Source organism: Rhinolophus sinicus, linkage group LG01 (assembly GCF_036562045.2).
Source record: "Rhinolophus sinicus isolate RSC01 linkage group LG01, ASM3656204v1, whole genome shotgun sequence".
Taxonomy (NCBI): domain Eukaryota; kingdom Metazoa; phylum Chordata; class Mammalia; order Chiroptera; family Rhinolophidae; genus Rhinolophus; species Rhinolophus sinicus.
In genome coordinates this window covers 12290696-12313496 of record NC_133751.1, presented here as the reverse complement: position 1 = coordinate 12313496, position 22801 = coordinate 12290696, and the positions used below count along the sequence as shown (strand labels likewise).

Genomic DNA, 22801 nt, shown 5'->3' with positions numbered 1-22801 from the left:
CATTTTAACTCAATCAAAAATTGAGATAACTCATAAAGAATAGAGACAGTGGAAATGTAAGGTCTGTGTGTGATGTCAGAGGGGCAGTAGACTGGAGGAGGGGGGTTAACACTTTGTGAGGATATAAATGTCTAACTATTACATTGTTTTATACACCTGAAACTAATAATAATAATAATAAAATTGAGATAATTCAAACCTAAACATCAGCCCTTATAAGAGGTTGTCTGTTAATAATTCAAGTTTACATCTAGGAATTGGCTCGCCAATGTCTGGGTTATTTTCCATAGTCCCAACTCTTTGGTGGGCCCTGAACTCTAATTTTGTTTCTCGTTTCTCTAGCTCTATGAGTTTATAAAAATTCTCTCAGCCTCTTAGTCTCTACTTTCAAAATCAACATAACTTGAAAGGACCAGCAAGTCCAGATCTAGGCTCATTTCTTTTGACTTAAATTCTGGCCCTTATAGAATCTCTCTGACTCTGGAATGCTTGCATAGTTCTTTGAAGTTTTCAAAGAGAGATTCTTATTTTTTTTAATTTTCTCTAGCTTTCCTATTCTCCTTGAAAGGAATGGTTTAACATTTTAAGCGATGTTAACTTGCTAAATTTATGTAACTTTGAGAGATTTATTTATTTTTATAATACATAGGAGTAATTCAAATAAGTGAGTGGCTGCAGCGAAGATGACCATTTACAAGTCTGTTACTGTTGTTTAAATGGTGGTAGATGACACCAAAATTCAGCAAATTCCAAAGCTGCCATTGTGGGTATCCAGGTTTTCTAATTCTGTCTCTCATGTCCATACCACACGCACTTGCGTTATACTGTATTTCAATATGGCCTGAACTCACCAGGAGCTTTCATACCTTTCTGCTTTTCTCAGCTTATTTTATCTTTCCAGGTCTCATGGTATTCCTTTCCATATTTATGGTATCTTTGCTTTTCTAGGTGACACCCATCCCCAATAGAAGCTGTCAACACCCTGCGTATGTCCCCTGGGTATTCATCTGTACACTCCTGGGACATCTGTAAAACTCTGCCAAAGGACCTTCCACTTCACAAGAGCCCCTGTGCAGGGAATTCTCTATGAGAAATGAGCTCCAGTTTCTACATGGTACCTAGCTTCGTAATGTACCGTGTTGCCTACCTTTCATTCCGTCACATTGTCCCGCTTCCCAACAGAGATTTATTAGGATCACCGGCCAAGTAAACAACTTGCATTTGAATTCATGTTCTCAACCATTGTTTCTGGACATTTTATAGAAAAACACATATCAGATGCCTCATTAATATGTTCATTGAGAAATCTTCAGTGTTTCTCCACCTTATACAATTTTAATTAAAAGATCCCTAGGGAAAAATACCAAGACCATATTACAGAGAGAAATGTGCCTTAGGATTGCGTGTAGCACATTTAGGAAAAGCAGCCATGATAACTTTGTCCAGCAAATGTATTTTTAAGAATACAGAATTCAAAGCCTTCTAATCTATATCGTATAGTAATAAAAAATATATTTTGGCTAATAATTAATAATATATAGTGATTGAAAAAAAACTTTATATAAGAAATATTGGCTTTTGTTTATTAAGCTCTACCCTAGATGACTAGTAAATGCAAGACGCCCAACATGTGAGTGACAAATTGATTGGTAATTGGTAATTAATAGGTAGGTGCCAAAAGTTGTAACTTGCAACTATGGATGAGTTTCTGTTGGAAACACACCTCAAATATCAAAACTGTTTTGTTTATAGTCTGGTGATGGCACTCTGCGCTCTAAAAATCAGAAGACACTGGATGCACAAACCAGAGTGATAAGTTTTAAGTCAAATATCTCAATTTTTAATTGTTGATAAGTAACTCAGTCAAAAAAGGAGAAAAAAGAGGAGGAGGAGGAGGAGGAGGAGGAGGAGGAGGAGGAGGAGGAGGAGAAGAAGAAGAAGAAGAAGAAGAAGAAGAAGAAGAAGAAGAAGAAGAAGAAGAAGAAGAAGAAGAAGAAGAAGAAGGCCCAAGGGTGGAGGTCTATGTTATATAAAACAAAAAAATATAATCTTTGAGTTTAATTTAGTCCCAGGTCGGGGAGTACAAATTCTTCTTAAATTCATACTAACTTAGTGTAGACAATGTTTTTAGACTTAGAGGCAAAGGGAAGAGAAGATTGGATCTTATAGGAAAGGATTCTTAAACAAGGAGACAAGTAATTAAAGACAAATTCACTACATTCCCCAGTTTTGTCTAATAAATCTGTGTCCCCTGTTTAACTCTTAAGGTTTATCTTCAAGATTATTTCATTTTTTTCCAGTGTTATTGAAGGATAAATGACAAATAAAAGTTGTAGATATTTAAGCTATACTATGTTATGTTTCTATATAGGTATACATTGTGAAAAGATTACCAAAATGAGACTGAATGACATACCAATCATTCCCCATGATTACATTTGTGTGTGTGTGTGGTGAAAACATTTAAGATAGCCTCTTTTAGCAAATTTCAAGTATACAAAATAGTATTAATAGTATTTTTGACTGTAGTTACCATGCTGTGCATTAGATCTCTAGAATTTATTTATTCTGAAATCTTGTACCCTTTGACCAATATCAAGATAGTCTTAAAGACTTGTGTTTTAAAACGGAAAAAAATGGGGAAGGAATAGCATCTACAGTGTTGTATTAATAGGACACTTTATCTACTTGCTGAGGCACAAAGCAAGGAGAAATGAATTCTGGTCTTGAAGAATAGAAAATAAAGGACTCATCACTACCTATTTGAATTGGGTGCATTTACTTCTTTCCTCTGTTCCTTCTAGAAGGTCTACATTAAGTGACTTTTAAAATTGCTATAGATTTTATTGAGAAAATTTTATACATTTAACATTATTTTTGTAAGTTTGTTATAGCTTTGTAAGAAACTCCATCAGCCATGAGACTACATTTCATTCAGTCCAGAATATAATTTAAGTGGTTGCATAGACATTGAATATTTTGTGAATGAACTTCGAAAGCAATTGGTTGTACTCTAAGAATATGATACATCTAACAAATGTTTTTAAAACTGAATCTATAGTTAAGCAGAAGCAAAAAATAAATAGCAATGCAAACAAGAAAAACAAAACAAAATAAACTTAAACCCAGAAAAAACAGAAAAGAAAATTGGTGGGTAAGGAGAGAGAGAGGTGGAGAGGAGAGAGGGAGAGAGGGAGAGAGGGAGAGAGAGAGAGAGAGAGAGAGAGAGAGAGAGAGAGAGAGAGATCCGTATACTGCAGAAGAAAAGAGAACTAGAAAAGGAACTTCAGATTTAGGCAGGAAAATGCAGCGTGGTACCTGGCTCTCTGCAGGAGCCAGAAAGTCATTCAAAGCCTGTGCAGTGGAAAACTAGATACATTATAAGGTGATAGAATTCCTGGATATTTATATATGTAGATGATGAAAAGGAAAACATATCAAAATGCATAAAATATACTAATTTTGAAAAGTTTTAGTTATAAAAGTATTGGAATAAAATGGACCACAATTTAGGAGTGCAGTAAAAAAAAAAAAAGCTGCAATTCCTGAGCCTTCTCGGTGTTCCCCTTTCAGTTGGTTCCTCCCCTCATCAGGCTAGAGTGTCCCTCTTGGCTGTCTGGGGATAGGCACAGACTGATCTTCCCTGGGACTGTTTCAGTTGATTCCTTTTTTGTCACCTGATCTTTAAATACATGACAAAGTGTCTTTCGGTTTCTGGCCATCTCTCTGTCTATTTTGTCTAGTTTTGGTCTCTTATCATTGGGTGAGGGGCACACTGTGTAACTGCAATACTTGGTGTATTAGTTTTCTTTTGCTGCCATGACAAATTACCACCAAGTAATTTAGGAGAATGGGAATAAATGGTGACAAGATGGATCATTTTCAGGAAGACTCCCATCCTGATGGAAATTGATTCATTGCACCAGAACATAATTGATGTTACCTCACTCCCCACTCTTAGGAGGAAAGCATCCACCAGCAAAACTAGATGTGGCTACATAGGAAGCACATGCAGGTAGCATAAGCCAGAGGAAAAGCTTTCTTGGCCATGATGCTTTCCTGGTCGTGATGGGATGCGCATTAGTATAAAACAGTCATAGCATTTTTCACATAGGAGTAGTTCATTGGCTTTGGCTGTAAAAACAAAATTATAGCACCCATAAATACAATATGTGGAAAACTATTCAAATGTAACCGCAATTACAGAGATGATTACTGAGTTAGTCTTATGCAAAAGAGCAAATCCAATATAGGAACCGTGATCTCATAGTGGACCACACCCATTGTTGAGAGTATATAAATGCCATAGCCCAGAAGCGACATTCAAACTCAGAATCTTCTCCCTGTAGCTCAGCTGAACTCCCATCTCCATCAACATGTCCTACAACTGCTGCGCTGGGAACTTCTCCTCCCGCTCCCTTGGGAGCTACATGCGCTACCCAGACTCCTGCTGTGGCTCTTCCTACCCCAGCAACCTGGTCTACAGCACTGACCGCTGCTCCCCCAGCACCTGCCAGCTGGGCTCCTCTCTCTACAGTGGCTGTCAGGAGACGTACTGTGGGCCCAGCAGCTGCCAGACGTCCTGTGTGGTGTCCAGACCCTGCCAGACGTCCTGCTACCGCCCAAGGACCTCCACGCTCTGCATTCCCTGCCCGCCAACTTACACAGGGTCTCTGGGATGTGGATCCAGCAGCAGCTGCTCCCTGGGCTATGGATCCAGGAGCCGCTACTCCCTGAGCTGTGGTTCCAGTGGCTTCAGACCCCTGAGTTATGGAGTCTGTGGCTTCCCTTCCCGGAGCTATGGGTCTGGATTCTACTGCCCAAGCTACTTTGCCTCCAGGAGCTGCCAGTCATCGTGTTATAGACCATCCTGCGGATCCAGTTTCTACTGATCAAGTTGTAAAGGACCCAGATTCTATTGGTTTTGAGGTCAAAGTCTCTACTCAGTACAGCGATCATTTTCATTGTCACCAGTTACCACTATTCTTTTATTCTTAAATCATTAGTTTCTTGCATCACCAACTTTTGACAGACTCTGAAATTGATTGGTAACTCAAAGTTAAGCCTGTACTATTGATAAAATATATGCTATTGGATTTCCACAGAAGAGCAATTGAAAATGAAAATTTTCATCAAATAAATTTATGTAATCTGGAACCAAAATATTGTTCATTCTTCTTATTATTACCATTTTCTCTCTTTTTTGCCTGTAATTTTTGTATTCAAGGATTTGGAAGATTTAAGTAAAGATCGATATGACTTCGAAACTGGATTTGGGCACAATACAATTTGATAGATTTGAGCAAATTTCTGTCAACATTGGATATGTTCCCCACTAGAAGTAGTCATTTCTAAGAGGTCCATATTTCACACCTCTCACTGCCAGTGACATTTGCCTGAGAATGAGAGATGCATTTCTGCTGATAAAGGAAATCAAAGAAATTGGTACATCACCTAGAAATGCAGACAACAAGAATATGATGTAGCGCCTAACGTGAGGTTTTACATAGACAGGAAACTTACCTAAAAGTCTAGTATCTGAGTATAGATCTTTCAGTTAAGAGACAAGATGAGGCTTATGCAACTTCAAAGACAGATGCTTTGCTCTTGGTTGGTTGACGTAAATGCCACAGTCTCTGCCTCCACGGGTGAGGTACTCCTGAGCCTCATCTATAAACGTGTGTGAGGAGATTCACAATGACCTTACATGGGAGGAACTGGTTTGAAGGAGTGTGGGATAACCTGACGCTTCTCCAAGGCTCAACCTGAGTCAAGCTAAGAGCAACACACATAAGCAGTGTTAAACATATATTCTTTAGTCTTAGCTTGGAGCGCCCTCTCCCCAGAGCAGAGCTGAGGTCAAGAACATGGGTGCAGACAGTTTATTTGGCACAAGATTTCAGGTAGCAAGTATAGGAGACTGTGGAAGTTGAAAGAATCAAGTAGGAAAATCTCATACAAGGACATACTTTGAAGTTAGTGTCACAGTGGACAATTGAGACTCAATCCTTCAGGTCTTTTAAAGTACCTATAGAATGACTCTTGGAATTCTCCACTACATCTGATTACTAGGGGAAAGCATTTATCCATTGGCTTCTGTCTCTCGTTGGTGGAATGTTGTCTCAAATGTTTGTTTACTTCCTGGAACTTCAATACTGCAAAGGATTCAGTGTGTTCCTTTTGTTTTCCTAGCTGAGACTGCTCAGACACCCAGGTAGAAAGTTAGAGAAATAGTGTATATGCTTGAGGGTAAATGCTGTCTGTGCAAAGAGGGTGGAAGCTGACATGAAACTGCTTGCCATAGTTGTGCCTGGGGATGATAGGTGAGAGCAGGAGGGTGAAAGGAAGGCACAGGGGTATCAGATATGCCACTTTCACTTAATGCTCAAACATCCCTGTGAGAAAGACCAACATTCTATCCTATAGACCTTCCCAGACATGAGGTAATGAAAACTCAAAAAGGATTAGGAACTAGCCAAAGTTTACAAATCAAATATCTATGTAGTAGAATCTTCATCTGATCTCTTGAATCAACCTTTGGTGTTCTTGCCTGAAGTATTATTATTTTTGTTTAATATGCAACTCCTTGTTTAACCATAGAGCTCCGAGACTTCTGGTACTACAGAAATTGCTTTCTCTGAATAAGCTTCAGATTTATGAGTGATATCCATAATAAAGAGTAAAAATGAAAATAAATTTTGAGTTTAAGAGACGATCACTATAAAGGATGAGCTAATTCCTTTTGAAAACAACTGCATTAACTATAATACCTAATAATAGATGAAAAGAGAAATATCTGATTACCTCTCAGGAATACATTGCTAGAAATCCTGAGTGTTATGACAAATCTTTTATTATTCATTTTAATTATCATTGTTAGTGTCACATCATAATGTTCCCTTCCTCAATATATAACACTATAAACAAGAATAGTTTAAAAAAAATAATCTCTCACACACACACCCACACACAAATTCAATACCAGCAATCAAAAAATTGAAGATGATCAGCTTCTTGTTAAAATTTTGAAAATAAAATAAACAAGGAGATAAAAATAATCCTCGTGTAACTTGATAGATTCTGTATCTTCCCTCCCAATTCCCCAACACACTCTCTAACTCCTAGAAGCTTTTCTCTAAAAATTAAAACAAAGAAATCACCAAGCTCTTGTGGGATCTCCTGCTACTGTAAACTACAGTCCTATTTGGGTGAGTCAGATTACAGGAGGATGGAGGGCCTCAAGATAGAGGAAAGTAGTAGTGTGGGATGCAGAAGTAACACAGCGTGTGGAAGGAATGTTGGGAAACCAGCATGGAAGAATGTATAGCCTTAGCTGAGCAACAAACCAAAGAAAATGCCCAGCGAGTGCTTTGTTTTGTAAAATAACATACTAATGACCTAAAAGCCAGCTACACAAAAGCACAAAGATAATAATAATACAACACAGGTGGCAGAGGTGATTGATAAGGTAAGGAAAACATTCATTGCCAAAATCATTTACTTGAGTAAACACAAAAATGTTTTTAAAGTCTTAACACTAGTTTCCACTTTGATGAGCAGACCATCACGATTGGTTTAGATACAGTTAAGCATCACGTGTTTCCAACAATTACAAGTGTTTTTCTTCTCCATAGTAATCTTACTTTATTCTTTTTACAATGATGTTGCTTTTCAACAAAATTTGTGGGGTTTTTTTATTATTACTGAGACAACCAATCATTTTAACTTCTATGTTGAATTGTTCAAATGACTTTACATTAGCATTGTCAAATAGAGCATTATGAAGTTTTGATGGCTTTACTTCGATTTTTTTTTTGGACTAGATGAAGAAATCAAACCATTATTGGAAGTAATTCATTTTCTATTTGAAACATTTGATGATACTGACATAAATTGGCTTAATCTAATCCTTAGACAAGTTTTTCTCCTGCTAATGTAAAAGCACATCATCAACTATTGCTTTTCTTTTACACGTACAGTAAAACTTAGGATTTAACATGAGTGAAGATTGTTTAGAATAGTTATTTCACCTAAATGAAAATGTATGCATCAGAGTGATATATATTAACACATCTTCTGCAACAGCTAATGATAAATAGTTATCTTTCAAATCAATTTTCCTAAGATTTCTACTACCTTTTGAAGTGTAAACTGATGCTTCTTCAGAAAAATCTTGTTTTTCATGTGGCCAGTGATGTCACCGTTTGCCATGGTGGGTAGTAAATGTCATCAAATTGTTGTACAAGTTATATGAGTATATTCATCATCAACTTGACTTAGTAATAGATATTCAGCATTCAGTCTTTTCACTAAATATGAACTTTTAGTTTGACCTCATTGCTCCTGAAAAGAATTATGTTTTGCAAAGTTTAAAAAGGAATGTTCCCAAACAATAAAATAAATAATTGTAGATTTAAACAATACGATATATGGCCAAATCACTGTAGAAAAAGCACTCAGATTTCTTTTTATATGCTGTGTGGCAGCCTCAATTCTATGTCCATACTTCATGTAGAGTAGTCATCCCTGACCCACAGAGGTTTACAGGCTCAGACATCCAGTGCATGCCTGAAACCACAGATGGCGCCAAACCCTATATATACTATGTTTTTTCCCATGCAGACATACCTGTAAAATAGTTTAATTTATAAATTAGGCACAGTAAGAGACTAACAACAGCTAATAATAAAATAGGATAATTATAACAATATATTATAATAAAAGTTATGTGAATGTGATCTCTCTCTTTGAAAATTTCTTATTATAACCATCCCTTACTTACAGTAAATGGCTTGATGTCTTTTGTTTCAGGAAATCCCTTGCTGAAGTCTTTGTATAGGGTCAATGCCTTCTGGTGCAACATGTTGCCATCAATTAGAATACTTTTTCTGTTCATGTCTTTCACCCACAAATTTAATGCCTTTTCCATATTAACTAGGCACTTACTATGCACTGTGGCTGTAACTTTTGCAATCTGAGGTTCAACAGCAAAACTACCACCAATTTTTTCCCTCTTCACAATTTCATTGATAGAAGATTTGTTCTTAACATAGTAGACCTCGTCTTGGCATAGAATTAACCCCTGGTCATTTGCAGAATGTAAAAGAATTTACAAGAATGTAAAAGAATTTACAAGAATGTAAAAGAATCTACAAGAGTAAGAAAATATTTATTGAAAGTCAAAAAGAGATAGAGTTCTGTTTGGAATTGGCAGAAGGAATTTTGCCAGGGCAGTCTGAGAGAGAGAGCAGCTGAGACAGAGGGGTAAAAGAGATACTGGCAAAAATTTGCCAGGGTAGAGTCTGACAGAGACAGCTGCTCAGATGAAAAGGAGTGTTTGGGTTTTATATTTTTCTAAGCAGGATGTAGGGTGCTTGTCAGCTCGCAAGTGGGGCTGCCGTTCCAATTGTCTTCTCCTGGGAACTGTTCTGTTCCCATCTATGATAGATGCAGGGTTGCAGGGGGTTGCCATTGCAATTGGGAACTGTTCTGTTCTTACCTATCATGGATGTAATGTGCTTGTCAGCTTGCAGGTGCAGTGCTAGCCAGGGGAGTCAGAGCCAAGCGGTTAATGTTTAGCTCGTTCCTATTAGCCCACAAGCTCACTCCTGTTGACTCTTTGCCTGTCCCAGTCTGCCAGCTCATAAACCCACTCCGGTTAACTCTTTATTTGTCTCATCAGACCTTAGCAATTGCAGCATACTTTTTTTTTTTCTTTTCTAAATAAAGAACTTTTATTTTTTCACTTAAAAGAAGAACTTTCTGGCTTCTCTTTGGCATATCCAAATTGCCAGCATCACTACTCTTGCAATTTGGGACCATTAGTAAGTAAAATAAGATTATTATATGAGCCCTATGATACCACAACAGTCCATCTAATAATGGAGAGGGCTACTAAGTGACTAAGGGGTGGGAAGTGTGTACAGTGTGGAGAAAAACGGATGATTCATATCCTGGGTGGCATGGAGTGGGACAGCTCGAGATGTCATTGCAGTACATGGCATGGCATGCAATTTAAGACATATGAATTGTTTATTTCTGGAATTTTCCATTGACTATTTTCAGACCATGGTTCACTGCAGGTAACTGAAACCACATAAAGTGAAACTGTAGATAAGAAGGTACTATTTGCTGGGGAAGGTCATCAAGAAGATGTAACCACTTGTTTGATCCGGAAGCTGCACCAGGACAATTGAAGGTTTCCCCTCCCCAATTCTTGGAATGATGGATTTTGCTTACTTTCCCCAAGCTAGAAGCTACCCAAGGACACAGAATTGAGATAGAAATGTGTTGAGACTATCTGGGCTGTGTATGTGACTAAACCCAGTAAAGGCCTTTATAGATAAACTTTTAAGATTGGGTGTGTGGGTGGGGAAATCTACTCATAGGGAGGTTTTGAAGCACCAGTGGGTGAACCAGCCATGAGACTGAAGGAAGGAACTTTGAGAAAGAGGTATTGGAGGAAAAAATCCTGAGCTGGCCATCAATCTCTATGTGGGGAGGGCTGGCCCCTATGTCAGATGCTTGTGGACCACTGTATGAGTGTAGGAACACCTGGAAAGCACCACTGATTTAATGCTGAAGAGGATCAGAATAGGCATCCCCAAGATGTGTCACTTTAGCATATAAATTATTTCAAGTGGGCTCATGAAAAACTTTTACCTCTACCATAAATTATTTAAATTAGGGGTCTTGTTCATAAGAATTATCACCAGAAATAACTTTTTATGACCTTATCTATAGGGCAGTGCAAACTTCGAATCACTGAACACTGGCTTTGCTTATCCTTCCTCCCCTCTGAAGCCCCACGGTGTCTTAACTCATCCTTAGCTCAGAATGTCATGCAGACCTCATTTCCCCTTTCTGTCTCTAAACCTCTCATGTATGTAGGGTCTCTGACTCTTCGTGTATATGGGGTTCCCATACGTATATATGTAATTAAATTTGGTCATTTTTCTCTTGTTAATTTGTCTTGTGTCTATTTGATTATCCAACCAGACAAAGAACCTAGAAGGGTAGAGGGAAATTTCTTCCTCCCCCACAATGTGTTTGAAACACTGAACACAGCACACAGTGGCAAAGAAGATAACTGAATGGCTGGAGCAGTGGGCTGGCCTCTACTGTGGCCAGGTCAGCCCAGTGTCCTGAGGCTGAAACTCAGGTTAGAAAGTTGGAAGAAGAGCTGAGAGTAGAGTAGGGCATGTGGCTGTCCACTTCTTTGCTGGCTTTGTGGCTGGCAGACAAGGTGAGAACGCATGATGATAAATTAGAGATCTTAGTGTGCTCCTTTTGCAAAGCAAGGAGGGTTGAAACTGCCTCAGACGAAGGCCTCAGCACTTGCAACAAAGCCTGATTGGAATGCTAAGAGGTAGAGTCCCTGGGAAAATGAGGAGAGTAAAGAGGAGGATACTATACGGATTGACAATGAAAGGGACAGAGTCCCCCAGGCAGTCAGACCCCTAATACAAAGGGAAATTTTAAATAGCAATTACCCCAAACTACCTAGGTAGGAGAGAATTTGCATTCTTTTTTGCTCCCTTGATGTTGAAAATCCAATCATGTTTTTGAAATGTAAACATTGCCCAAAGATTCTGAAGGGAAAAAAAAAAAAAGAGTCCTCTTTAAAAGAGTGCTGTAAAAGGTCTCTCGCCAAAATTGATTTGTAAAAGAGCTAAGGTTTTTGCAAAACTACTAGAAAATAATTAGGATGAAAGGAAATGACCTCATATGGAAAACATGTTTTTGGTAAGAGAGGTATGAAAAAAGGAGATGCATTTTGTTGAGGGAAAGGAAAATAGGATGTGTTTTTTAGATGAAGAAAGATATAAAAGGCTTTTTTAATTTTTTTTGGTAAAAAACAAAGAGAAAGTAATTTTATCCTAAAGTGAAATGGTTGTTTTTTTGTTTTGTTTTTTTTGAAAACAAAAAAGACAGGACAAAAGCTGAAAAAATATATGCAAGTTTCAGAAAGTATGTGGAAAAATATCTTGAGAAAGGAATTTTATGTGTAGTCAAGCTAAGATTGAAATGGTTTATTTAATTTAAAAGAAAACAAGAATTTTAATATCAAAAGGACACTGGTACAAAATTAGAACTTTTTTTTTATCTCTTTGTTAAAGGGACAAAGTTTTCTTAGATTATTGGTCTGCTATTGATAAAAATTGTTTTTACCTTTAACATAATCCACCTTGGGGGAAAAAAGATCCTGTGCCTTATGAAAATATTTGTTGTGCTTCATGTTGTCTTTATCAAGTCATTGATTACTTAGAAGAGTCAGCACTTGTGTGTGTGTGTGTGTGTGTGTGTGTGTGTGAGTGTGTGTGTATGTGTGTGTGAGCATGTATATGTGAACTCTTATCAGATCTTTAACTGTGGCCATTTTTAACTCTTTGTCATTTGCATACAGTTATTGTTTTTTGTTTTTTTTTAAATTAAAGTTTATTGGGGTGACAATGGTTAGTAAAGTTACATAGGTTTCAGGTGTACAATGCTGTATTACATCATCTATAATCACATTGTGTGTTCATCACCCAGAGTCAAGTTACTGTTTTATTCTGATGCTTTGGCAAAAGTGTTCCTGCCTAAGTGCTCCATCTTCAAGGAGATTCATAGACAGACTCTTGACAAGTACAGGTTTCTGATAACTAAGATCAATTTACTTTCACGTGGGAAGGAAAATAATGAACCTTTCAAGTGCTTCCCCAAGGTTACCTGCACAGCCCCACAGTATGTCACAGGATGGTAACCTGAGACCTGTCCCTTTCTTCCTACCCACATGAGTAAAACGGGCCCATTACATTGATGATATAATGTTAACATGTGAAGGCTTGCCTCTGCTGCAGGACACTCTGCAGGCTTTGCTGGAACATCTGCAAGAGAGAGGATGGGCAGTGAACCCACAGAATATTCAAGGCCCAGCACCACCATAGGCATCGGGAGTCCTTTGGGCGGGTAAGAGGCATGTTATCCCAGAAGCTGTGTTTGATGAGATGCAAGCCTATCCAACCTCTAGGAATTGAAACAGATGCAAGCCTTTATAGGGTTTGGGGCACTGTGGAGGACTTTCATTCCTCACCTGGCCCTGTGCCTCCATCCCTTATGCTACCGGTAAATAAAAGGCATGGGGGTTCAGAGTAGCAAGCCACCTTTGAAAAGTTAAAAATAGAGATTAGAGCTCTGGGAGCCTCCCAAGCAGGGCAACCATTTAAGTTAGATGTGTCTGTGGCTCTGGCAGATATGGGTCAGGCACTGTGGCAGAGAGACAGCAGAAGGGGACAGGATTTTGGTCTCAGCTCTGGAGTGGGGCAGAACCTGACATACCCCCATAGAGCAGCAGTGCCTTGCAGTATACATAGTACTTACTCCTCCAGGTGGAGCCTCCCAGGAAGGAAGGAATGGACAGCAGCCAGCCAGTGAGCTGAACTCAGAGCAGAACTCAGGCTCACTCCTGCACCCTGGCCATTAACCCTTTTCTCTGACAGTGTCTGTGGGGACAGAGTCCCAGACAGCAGTTTCCAGGCTGTCGGCCTCACTTGGAAAGATGCTGACTCAGGTAGTAGATGGCCATCAGCTATGACTAGTTGGCCATCAGCTGTAACCAGTTAGCCATTAGCCACTAATATAACTGCCATGGCTATGAGGGAGTTGGTTGGTCGGCAGAGAAGCAGGCAGCAGGTTGCGGATCGTGTGGCTCCCGCTTCCTGTGTCTCCAACCCAGTGCCAGCAAGAGTATGGTGGTATGACTCCCGTATCTACGGCTTCGTTGGTGTTCCTTTTTGGCCTCACCATATCCTGTGTTCTTGTGTGGGGAGCAGGAGCTGAGACCCTGCATGACAGATGGTCTGTCCTAAAGATATTAACCCTGTTGCTTGGATAACGGGAAGCTGAGGGTTGGATGATTCATGAATGGGACCTTGTGGGGTCAGGATGTGTGGAGGGACATTTGGGTGTATGTGCGAGGGCCTGTCTTCCTTGCCCCAGCTTATAAGGCACTGGCATCTCCTGACAATCAAGAAGAAGATGACCTAGCATTGGTATGAGTCCTAGCAACTGATCCTTAGGTAGATACACCAGATTGAGTGCCTAGAAAAGGTGGCTATGGCAGTGCCAAGGTGGGATGGCCTATTGCCAAAGCTGCTGTATTGCCCTTGAAATACGGTGACTTGGTTTATGCAATCACAGCATATCATGTGTGTTCTAAACAACATCCAAGGCAACTGCTGAAGGTGGCTGTAGTCATGCATTGGAGTTTCAAACAAATGAGGGATTAGCAAATTGATTATATTGGCCCTCTCCCTGCAAGTGAGGGTTGTAAACATGCCCTGATTGGTGTGGACACTGAAAGTGGCCCACAGTTTCCTTTGTCTCCACACAAACCAGATGCCCCCACTAGGGGACTAGAGAAGCTAAGTACCATATATGTATAGATATACTTATCGACTACACAGTGATAGAGGTCATGTTTCAGAGGTCATGATGTGAAAGACCTGGCAAAAGCAAACAAACAAAACAAAACATGACGTTGAATGGAGGTTCCATCTATTCTCTATAACCCCAAGCAGCAGGGTTGACAAAAAAAAAAAAAAAAAGGAATGTTAAAGCAGCAGATTAATTTACTAACAAGTAAAACCACCTTGGCCTGGTACACTGAAGTACTGTCCCAGACTTTACTACGTTTGAATGATCCTTCAGCAGGGTCTCTTGCTCCATATGCTAGATTGGAGACCCCTACTGAGATACCCAATATCGCAAAGGCTATGGAAGTTGCCAGAAACAATCATTGCCCTGATTCTTACTGTGGATCAACAACATGTTATGCTGCTGAGAGCAGTAAATGCCATTACACTTGGAAAATAAATTATGTACTAGAATTTGCAGGGGGACATCCCACTGGGATGGGTGAGTTTCTTTGCTCCCCTAGGTGAGGGGGAACTGCTCAATCTCCACTAGGAACTAGTTGTCTTGCTATAAGCAGTGCCTGTTGATGTACTATATCTGGAATGGACCATGCACCATTGAAAGAAGGGAGAAGGTGGGAGTTCTGATCTGGCCTATCTCCCCCCACAGTTCATCTTCTTATGCCTGAGAGTGCTGCCTCCCCCAGCCAATATATACGGTGTGTACAATGAGGTCGAGTTCCTAAAGCTGTCAGCTTCCATCTCCTCAAGGCCAGGTGAGCACATTCTGTTTCCCACTGGTTCAATCATTTGGCTGCCATCTTTATCCCCTCCATTGGTCTGGAGGACATTATAGCACATATAGAAGCCCTGACTAAATTTACCCAGCAAGCCTTGAATGATAGCCAACAAAGCCTGTCCTTAACTGAACACCAAAATGTCTCTGATGAGAAAAGTTATCTTCCAGAATAAAATGGCTGTGGACATTATTGAATGCTGTGCGTTCATACCTGACGAGTCTGCTAATGCATCACCTTTATTAAATCACATGCGGACACAAGTGAATGCTCTGAGTGACCCAATCCTCAATCCAGAGGAGTTAATAAATCAGTGGTTCTGATTATGGGTCTTGGTGGAAAATGTTGTCACTGATTTTAGGAAATACTATGTGAATCTATGTTTTCTCTTGCACTTATGCTGTTGCTATGACATCAGATAGTTCATTCCTTCAGTCTCATGGCTGGTTCACCCACTGGTGCTTCAAAACCTCCCGATGAGTAGTTTTCCCCACCCACACACCCAATCTTAAAAGTTTATCTATAAAGGCCTTTACTGGGTTTAGTCACATACACAGTCCAGATAGTCTCAGCACATTTCTATCTCAAGTCTGTATTCTTGGGTAGCTTCTAGGTTGGGGAAAGTAAGCAAAATTCATCATTCCAAGAATTGGGGAGGGGAAACCTTCAATTGTCCTGGTGCAGCTTCCGGGTCAAACCAGTGGTTACATCTTCTTGATGACCTTCCCCAGCAAGTAGTACCTTCTTATCTACAGTTTCACTTTATGTGGTTTCAGTTACCTGCAGTGAACCATGGTCTGAAAATATCAATGGAAAATTCCAGAAATAAACAATTCATATGTCTTAAATTGCATGCCATGCCAAGTACTGCAATGACATCTCGAGCTGTCCCATCAGATAGCTGCCAAACAAGCCAGCTCTATGCTAATGAAACCCTTTGCTGACCTCTCATTGCGGGCACATTGCGAATGAGGGGACATGTGAGATTGTAAGAGCCAGTCACTAGGGGTGGAGAGTTAGTAAAGGTCATCAGGAAGACGTAACTGACCCAAGAGCTGTACCACGGCAGTTAGAGTCTCCCCACTCCCTACCTCATGCTTGAAATGTGTGCTCTGCTTGCCTTCCCAGAGCTAGAAGCTGCCCAAGGACAAGACCTTGAGATAGAAATGTGGTGTTGAGATCATCTGGATTGGGTATGTGACTGGGTACTGGACTGACACCAGTTAAGTCTCTATAACTGTTAAGATTTGGCTAGTGTGTCGGGAAAACTACTACTCCTGCAGTCTCCCAAGACAAGCCTCATGAGTATATTCCCTTGCTTATTGAACCTGCCACCCACCAATCAAGAGTGGTCTGCCCTTTTTTCTTAGATCTCTCCCTTCCCTCCGTGTATAGGGCTGGTTTCACATTACAAGTGGGAAGCTCCCAGGGCCGTTGCAAAGCGACACTACTGTATACCTAATCAGCAATTGTCAAGTTTCCCCTCTGGCTCCACCTACTGGTATCTTGGTGTATATGCTTCCATCTTGCAGATTGTGGAATGAACCATTGAAGTACTGGCTAGGTTAGAACAACAAATGACCCTCCATCAAATTTGAACATGTGAGTTGTCCTACCTCTTGTATCTGAGTGTAATTTGTTTTTCGGTGATACCTTTGCATAATCGCTTTGAGAGAAAAGTGATAGTTGTATTTTGTTCAGAAAAGATGAGCAAAGGAATGCTCGGGTATGGCTTTAGCTTGTCTTCTTTCTGACTTAACATTGTGAAAGGAAAACTCTGATCCCTGTACCTGCATCTTATACTTCTCTAAATGAAATATGAAACCAGGGAAAAAGCAAAGTGGAGGGTTCCTTAACCTATTGTTAATTCAATTATTCTTTATTATAAATGAACTGAAAAATCTAAGATAATTACCAAATGAGACTGAACGCTGAGACAAAGTAAACCAAGACACATGGTTACCCATTAGGTACGAATCTAGGTCATCTGTACCTTTAGTAATTTGTTCTTGACGTAATGGATATGTGGCTTGGGCATAACTGCTGATTCAAGGGTTTTCAGCTGCTGGAGATTTAGTTAAATTCTATAATAAGAGAATATTTGCATTGGTTTTAAATTTTGTTTTGTTGGGGTTTTTTTGTTTGTTTTTCCAAACAAGTGCTATCAACCAACAACTAAAAAAACAAACAAACAAAAACAAAAGTAAATTGGTCTGATTATATGAAAATTGTTGGGCCTACTTGCTAATAATGTTGGAACATGTTAGGTATTTCGTCGAAAGTTTTGATTTGTTATATGGTAGTAAAGCTGGGGAAACTGGAACCCTCACCAAATCTAACTCACTAATAGCTAACATCTTACTGGATCTCACTCCACTTTCTCAAATATTTTAGGATGTAGTTTATAAGAGTAAATTTCCTTCCAAAAATATGTGATATAGTCAATTTAACATTCCTTACAATATGTAATTATTTTATCTGAAAATATTAAAGGTTCCAACTCCCTACACAACAAAAAGCCACAGTTACTAGTTTGTTTGTAGTCTTAAAAATGTGTTCCTAGTTTTTATCATATGAAGGTATTAACAGATGGATGGAATAAACATAAAATATGAAATAATTTCTTCCAAAGTAAAAAGGACATTGGACAATTTTACTTTTTAAAGTAAAAAATTTTACATGATGAATACAAGATACGTAAATATCCAGTCAGATATTTAGAAGTAGTTTTGAAGACAGAGTAAACACATATTATTAAAGCAAATATATGGAGGTAATATAACATTTTTATTTAAACTTCCAACATTGATCCACTTTGTTAAATGTGAAACAAATGCACTGAGGGGGATAACTAGAAGAGATATTAAGAAAGAAATATGCTTCAATACTGCATGTCTATATTACTACAAGGAAGCAGTTCTGGCATCTTTCTTCAATAATACATTTTTCAGTTACTGGAATTCAAATTATTCTTAATCCATAGTAGGTAACAGTAAAAATCAAATTTGTAAGCTAATAATAGGACAGGAGATCAATAGATATCATGGATCTTGAGCTAGTAGGTATTGTGTTAAATTTCTCTCTCTATATAGTAGATATTGTGCTCAAACCTAAGATTAGTAGAAGCCAGAGGCATGGCCAGTTGGTAAGAAGCAGGTGGGCAGCTTCTAGAAGAGATGTTGAATGGGAAAAGATGGATCTACAACTTGGGTATGAGAAAGCTTTAAAACCACAACTCACTGCTTAGAAACCACTGGAACCACAGCCCAGGGAGTAGCAGCTCCTGGATCCATAACCTAGGGAGCAGCTGCTGCTGGACCCAGAGCCCAGAGACCTTGAGTAAGTTGACAGGCAGGGACGGCAAAGCGTGAAGGAGGTCCTCGGGTGGTAGCAGGGTATCTGGCAGGGTCTGGACACCACACAGGACGTCTGGCAGCTGGTGGGCTCACAGCAGGTCTCCTGACAGCCACTGTAGAGAGAGGAGCCCAGCTGGCAGGTGCTGGGGGAGCAGCGGTCAGTGCTGTAGACCAGGTTGCTGGGGTAGGAAGAGCCACAGCAGGAGTCTGGGTAGTGCAGGTCGCTCCCAAAGGAGATGGAGAACTTTCCAGAGAAGCAGTTGTAGGACTTGTTGACAGGAGATGTGAACAATGAGAATGTTCTAAGTTTGAATGTCACTTCTTGGACTGAGGTATTTATATATCCTTATCATTGGATGTGTCATCCCCATAGCACATAAAAACAGGTTACCTTCCGCTTTTAATTGAATTGAAAAAGTCGTCATAGTCATAGATACGTAGTTCTGTGGTTTTACGACTGGAAAATGCAGTAATGTTTGCATCTTGGAAGTCAGGTAATAGTGTTGAGTCTTCAAAGCTGTTAGTCATCTTCCTCTGCCAAAAGTCACCCAGCAGATCAATCAGAGATAGTGTCTGGGCTGAGGGAAGCTGGCGAAATTAAACATAATCGACACCCCGTTTACAATCTGTCTCAAAATTGTTGCCATCTGGACAGCAAAGTTGCTAACTGATCTATTCATAGTCATTTCTTTTAAACACAAACATGCATTGATTATTGACAGGAAGTGGCACGGTTACTTAAGGAATAATGTCATCAGAAGCAGCAATGGTACTATGCAAGATGTATGATTTTTTTCAGTCGGATCTCAATTTAAATGGCTTTAGTGAAATATTAACTGAGACAGTCCCTTATTTCCCATGCCCCTGCTTAAAACTGTATGCACACTAATAAGAGTCAATCTTAGCTTTTCTTTCTTTTGTGTTTACTGTGTTATGGGTTAAGTATTATAAATTATTTTATGCTGTTTGGGAATGTTAGAGGTTATTCATCCAAGATGCTGGAAAAAAAGCATTAAAAATAAGCACAAAACATATGGCAAAAATGTCCAATGTATTTTTTTAATCTCTAATCAGGGGCAGTGTTTACCACTAAAAGAATTCCCCAGAAACTGGAAAATGTTCTTCTAAAGAAAGTTGGTAAGGTAATTGCCTTGAAGTATTGGACCAAAGGAGCCATATTAAGGAGATTCTTTCTTTGCTTCAGAAAGCAACAGGAATCACTTTGAATTAAATTGTTTTCACGTATTTCTGTCAAGTATTACAAGATGTTTAAAATGATGGTCATATTTTTTCTTGTTCAATGACTAGTACTTCCCCTCTATGTAATAAGGTAATGAAGACGGATACCTCGAGGAATAGGACAGATTGAAAAGACTGTTTGGCTTCTGTGCTGTTTGATGTGTTCATTTTATAGAAAATAATTTCCCTTCCACTTCTCAACAAAAATATTTGGGTGCAAAAACCTCCATTTTGTGGAGAAAAGAATGTTCAATATCACTTAATGTCTGATCTCATAGAATATTCTTCCACAAAAATAGCTTATATAGGAGAGAATGACATTGAAGCAAGCAAGCAAATTCAATTTAGGTGACTTAAATATTTACATAGATGTTTTGATGTTCAGTATTTTATGGACAAATAAAATGGGAAGATTTGGAATCTACTAGAATGCTTTTTACTATTCATAATTGAGAAGCTTAATAAATAAGAATTGTTTATTTTATAAACAGAGGACAAACTATGTTACCTAATACATGAAACATGATTGAAGACCAGTTTGTCCATTTAAAATGTTCAGACTCATAAAGTCTACAATTTGGAAGAGCATTGAGCAATTATCCCCAGTCCTCTCCAGATTGGAATACCATTTACAACATCCTGATTGGATATTCCCAGTGCCCTCAAGATGAAATCTTGTTACCTACAAAACAAGCTCCTTTTAAATTTTTAGCTAAATCTTCCCTAAGAATCTCAGCTCTTCATAGAATGAGTCTCGGCTCATTTCCATTGAACAACATATCAGTTATTGACGATGAATGTCTTGAGAGATTTGCCCATTCCCACAGTTTATTTTAAGCTATTTCCTGTACCCATGCACTACCTTATTAACAGTTATCAATGATGGACTTTATGAGAGAGTCTAGAAAAATATTTATGTAATACTAGACCTGTTGGCAGAAAATATATGTAACTTGACACATATCAGAAGTCCCAAAGGTATTCATTCTCTATTTCACCTTATCATTCGTTTTGATACCCTCCCCATTTCAATGTTTAAAGGTCATTTGTAAGGATGAATTCTTCAAATATGATCTTTCTATGAAGTCTACCTGGGAAGACACTTCTAAATTTTTTATTTTCTTTACCTTCTATGGTAAAATTCTCACCTTGAGAGAGGACACTAAAAGAATAAAGGCCTTTTTTTTTTTTTATGTATAGTGCTTATTATTTTGTTCTCAATAGCATTGATACCACCAAAAACTTACTTAGAATTTATGGGGATGGTGAATTTTTTTATGATTCAATTTGTTGATGACTTCTATAAAGAAACAAGTCAATTTCAGAGCAAAGATGCCTTCACTTAAGTAGGTTCACAATGTAATTTTCAAAGCACTCCTGCAAATACTGCACCCTTTATTCTCAAATCAAAAAATCATGCACACAAGAGTGGCTAGGGTCCTTGTGCTGTAAGAAAACTAATATCCAAGTGTGTCAGACACTCATTTAGCATTTCTACTAACTAAAGGTTGTTAGTGGGTTCTTTTTCTGTAAGATCCACAAGATTTGTGAGATGGAACAGATATTGAGGATCTTTTCCTTTTTTTGATTGAGTTCCTAAAATAAAACAACATAAATGCCCCCTACAGACTACAAAGTATTTTTAGAACTTTAAACATAACAAAATTATCAGTGTTACCCATTTGATATGATATATTCAAGGACAGGATGAATAAAACATCAGTCTCATAGGCAGAATTATGGTACAATTAAATTCATATGCCCAAGCTAGATGAATGAGAAATGACATTTGTGCTTCATGAACAATTGCTTTGAAAAACTAATGAAGTTCTTTCCTTTAAAAGTCTGCATCCATAAAAAAAAGGTCTTTGAAGGTTAATGCATTTCATTTTGACTGAAGCCTAATTAAGCATTCGTGTTAAAATGGGCACATGCTACTACACCCATTGCTAGGGTATAAAAGTGTCCAGTGTGGAAGGTAACACTCACAATCACAAACTCCTCTTTGCAGCTCAGCTGAACTCAGAACTCCTATCAACATGTCTTACAACTGCAGCTCTGGGAACTTCTCCTCTCGCTCTCTTGGAGGTTGCCTGCAATACCCAGTTTCCTTCTACAATTCTTCCTACCCCAGCAATGTAGTTTGCTCCCCCAGCTCCTGCCAGCTGGGCTCCTCTCTCTACAGTGGCTGTCAGGAGACCTGTTTTGAGCCCACCAGCTGCCAGACACCCAGTTCTGTCGCCAGATCCTGCTTCCGCCCAAAGAATTCCATCTTCTGCAGCCCCTGCCAAACAAATTACACTGGATCTTTGGGATGTGGAAATATTGGCCTTGGACCTTTTGGATATGGAAGCACTGGCTTCCAATCTCCGGGCTGTGGGTCCAGCTTCTACCGCCCAACTTACTTTCCTTCCAGGAGTTGCCAGTCAACTTGTTACCAACCAGCCTTTAGCTCTCGCTGTTTTGGATCAACTTACTGAGTATCTTCAACTATCTCATGGTTATGTCTGCACTTTATGAAACTTTAATATTCATTCTGTCCAATATCTGCAATTACTGACTCTCTGCGTTACCAGGACTCACCACCGCAGTCCTCCTGCAAGTATGTGATTCGCTGTGGACAAAATCACCTCGGCCTGTGACCTTTTCTAAATCAGACATGTGAGATCCACCTTACTTTATCATTCTTATGCCAATGCTCAGAATCACTTATGTTATTTTCTTCTAATGTTTTTCTCTAGGATTCTTTCATGTAACTGTATTTCAAATAGATATGGCATCTAAAATAAACATTTATCTAGAATGATTTATGGCATTCCATTTTTTATTCGTATGGCACATTCAGTGTACCTTCAACTGTTTTCACTAGGAAAACATATTTTTGTTTTGTTTCTTTCACGTTTCATTAATATTTTGCCAGTTAGAAAACAGGAAGTTTAGAGAAGAATTTATTTTTATTTTTATTTTTTAATTTTTTAAAAGGTTTTATTGGTGAAGGGGAACAGGACTTTAT

At 38.9% G+C, this 22801-nt stretch overlaps 3 protein-coding genes across 3 annotated transcripts; 2 read left to right on the top strand and 1 right to left on the bottom strand.

Moving 5' to 3' along the window:
- Window positions 1–4353: 4353 nt before the first annotated feature.
- On the top strand, window positions 4354–5149 carry LOC141571731 (keratin-associated protein 13-1-like). The gene has a single exon (XM_074333808.1). It carries the CDS (start codon window positions 4377–4379, stop codon window positions 4890–4892), a length of 516 nt encoding a protein of 171 aa, XP_074189909.1. The 5' UTR covers window positions 4354–4376; the 3' UTR covers window positions 4893–5149.
- A 12937-nt stretch (window positions 5150–18086) lies between these two features.
- On the bottom strand, window positions 18087–19077 carry LOC141567950 (keratin-associated protein 13-1-like). The gene is made up of 2 exons (XM_074317144.1): window positions 18941–19077; window positions 18087–18851 (listed from the first exon to the last, which is right to left on the bottom strand). Exons 1-2 carry the CDS (start codon window positions 19075–19077, stop codon window positions 18437–18439), a joined length of 552 nt encoding a protein of 183 aa, XP_074173245.1. The 3' UTR covers window positions 18087–18436.
- Window positions 19078–21827: 2750 nt separating this feature from the next.
- KRTAP15-1 (keratin associated protein 15-1) lies at window positions 21828–22268 on the top strand. The gene has a single exon (XM_019729917.2). It carries the CDS (start codon window positions 21828–21830, stop codon window positions 22266–22268), a length of 441 nt encoding a protein of 146 aa, XP_019585476.2.
- Window positions 22269–22801: the final 533 nt, after the last annotated feature.

Bases quoted from the DNA above. Each gene is read 5' to 3' on its own strand.
- LOC141571731 (XM_074333808.1), top strand. From the start codon at position 4,377: ATGTCCTACAACTGCTGCGCTGGGAACTTCTCCTCCCGCTCCCTTGGG.
- LOC141567950 (XM_074317144.1), bottom strand. From the start codon at position 19,077: ATGACTAACAGCTTTGAAGACTCAACACTATTACCTGACTTCCAAGAT. The intron at 18,852-18,940 runs GTAACCTGTTTT...ATTCAAACTTAG, and splicing joins AATTCAATTAAAAGCGGAAG to AACATTCTCATTGTTCACAT.
- KRTAP15-1 (XM_019729917.2), top strand. From the start codon at position 21,828: ATGTCTTACAACTGCAGCTCTGGGAACTTCTCCTCTCGCTCTCTTGGA.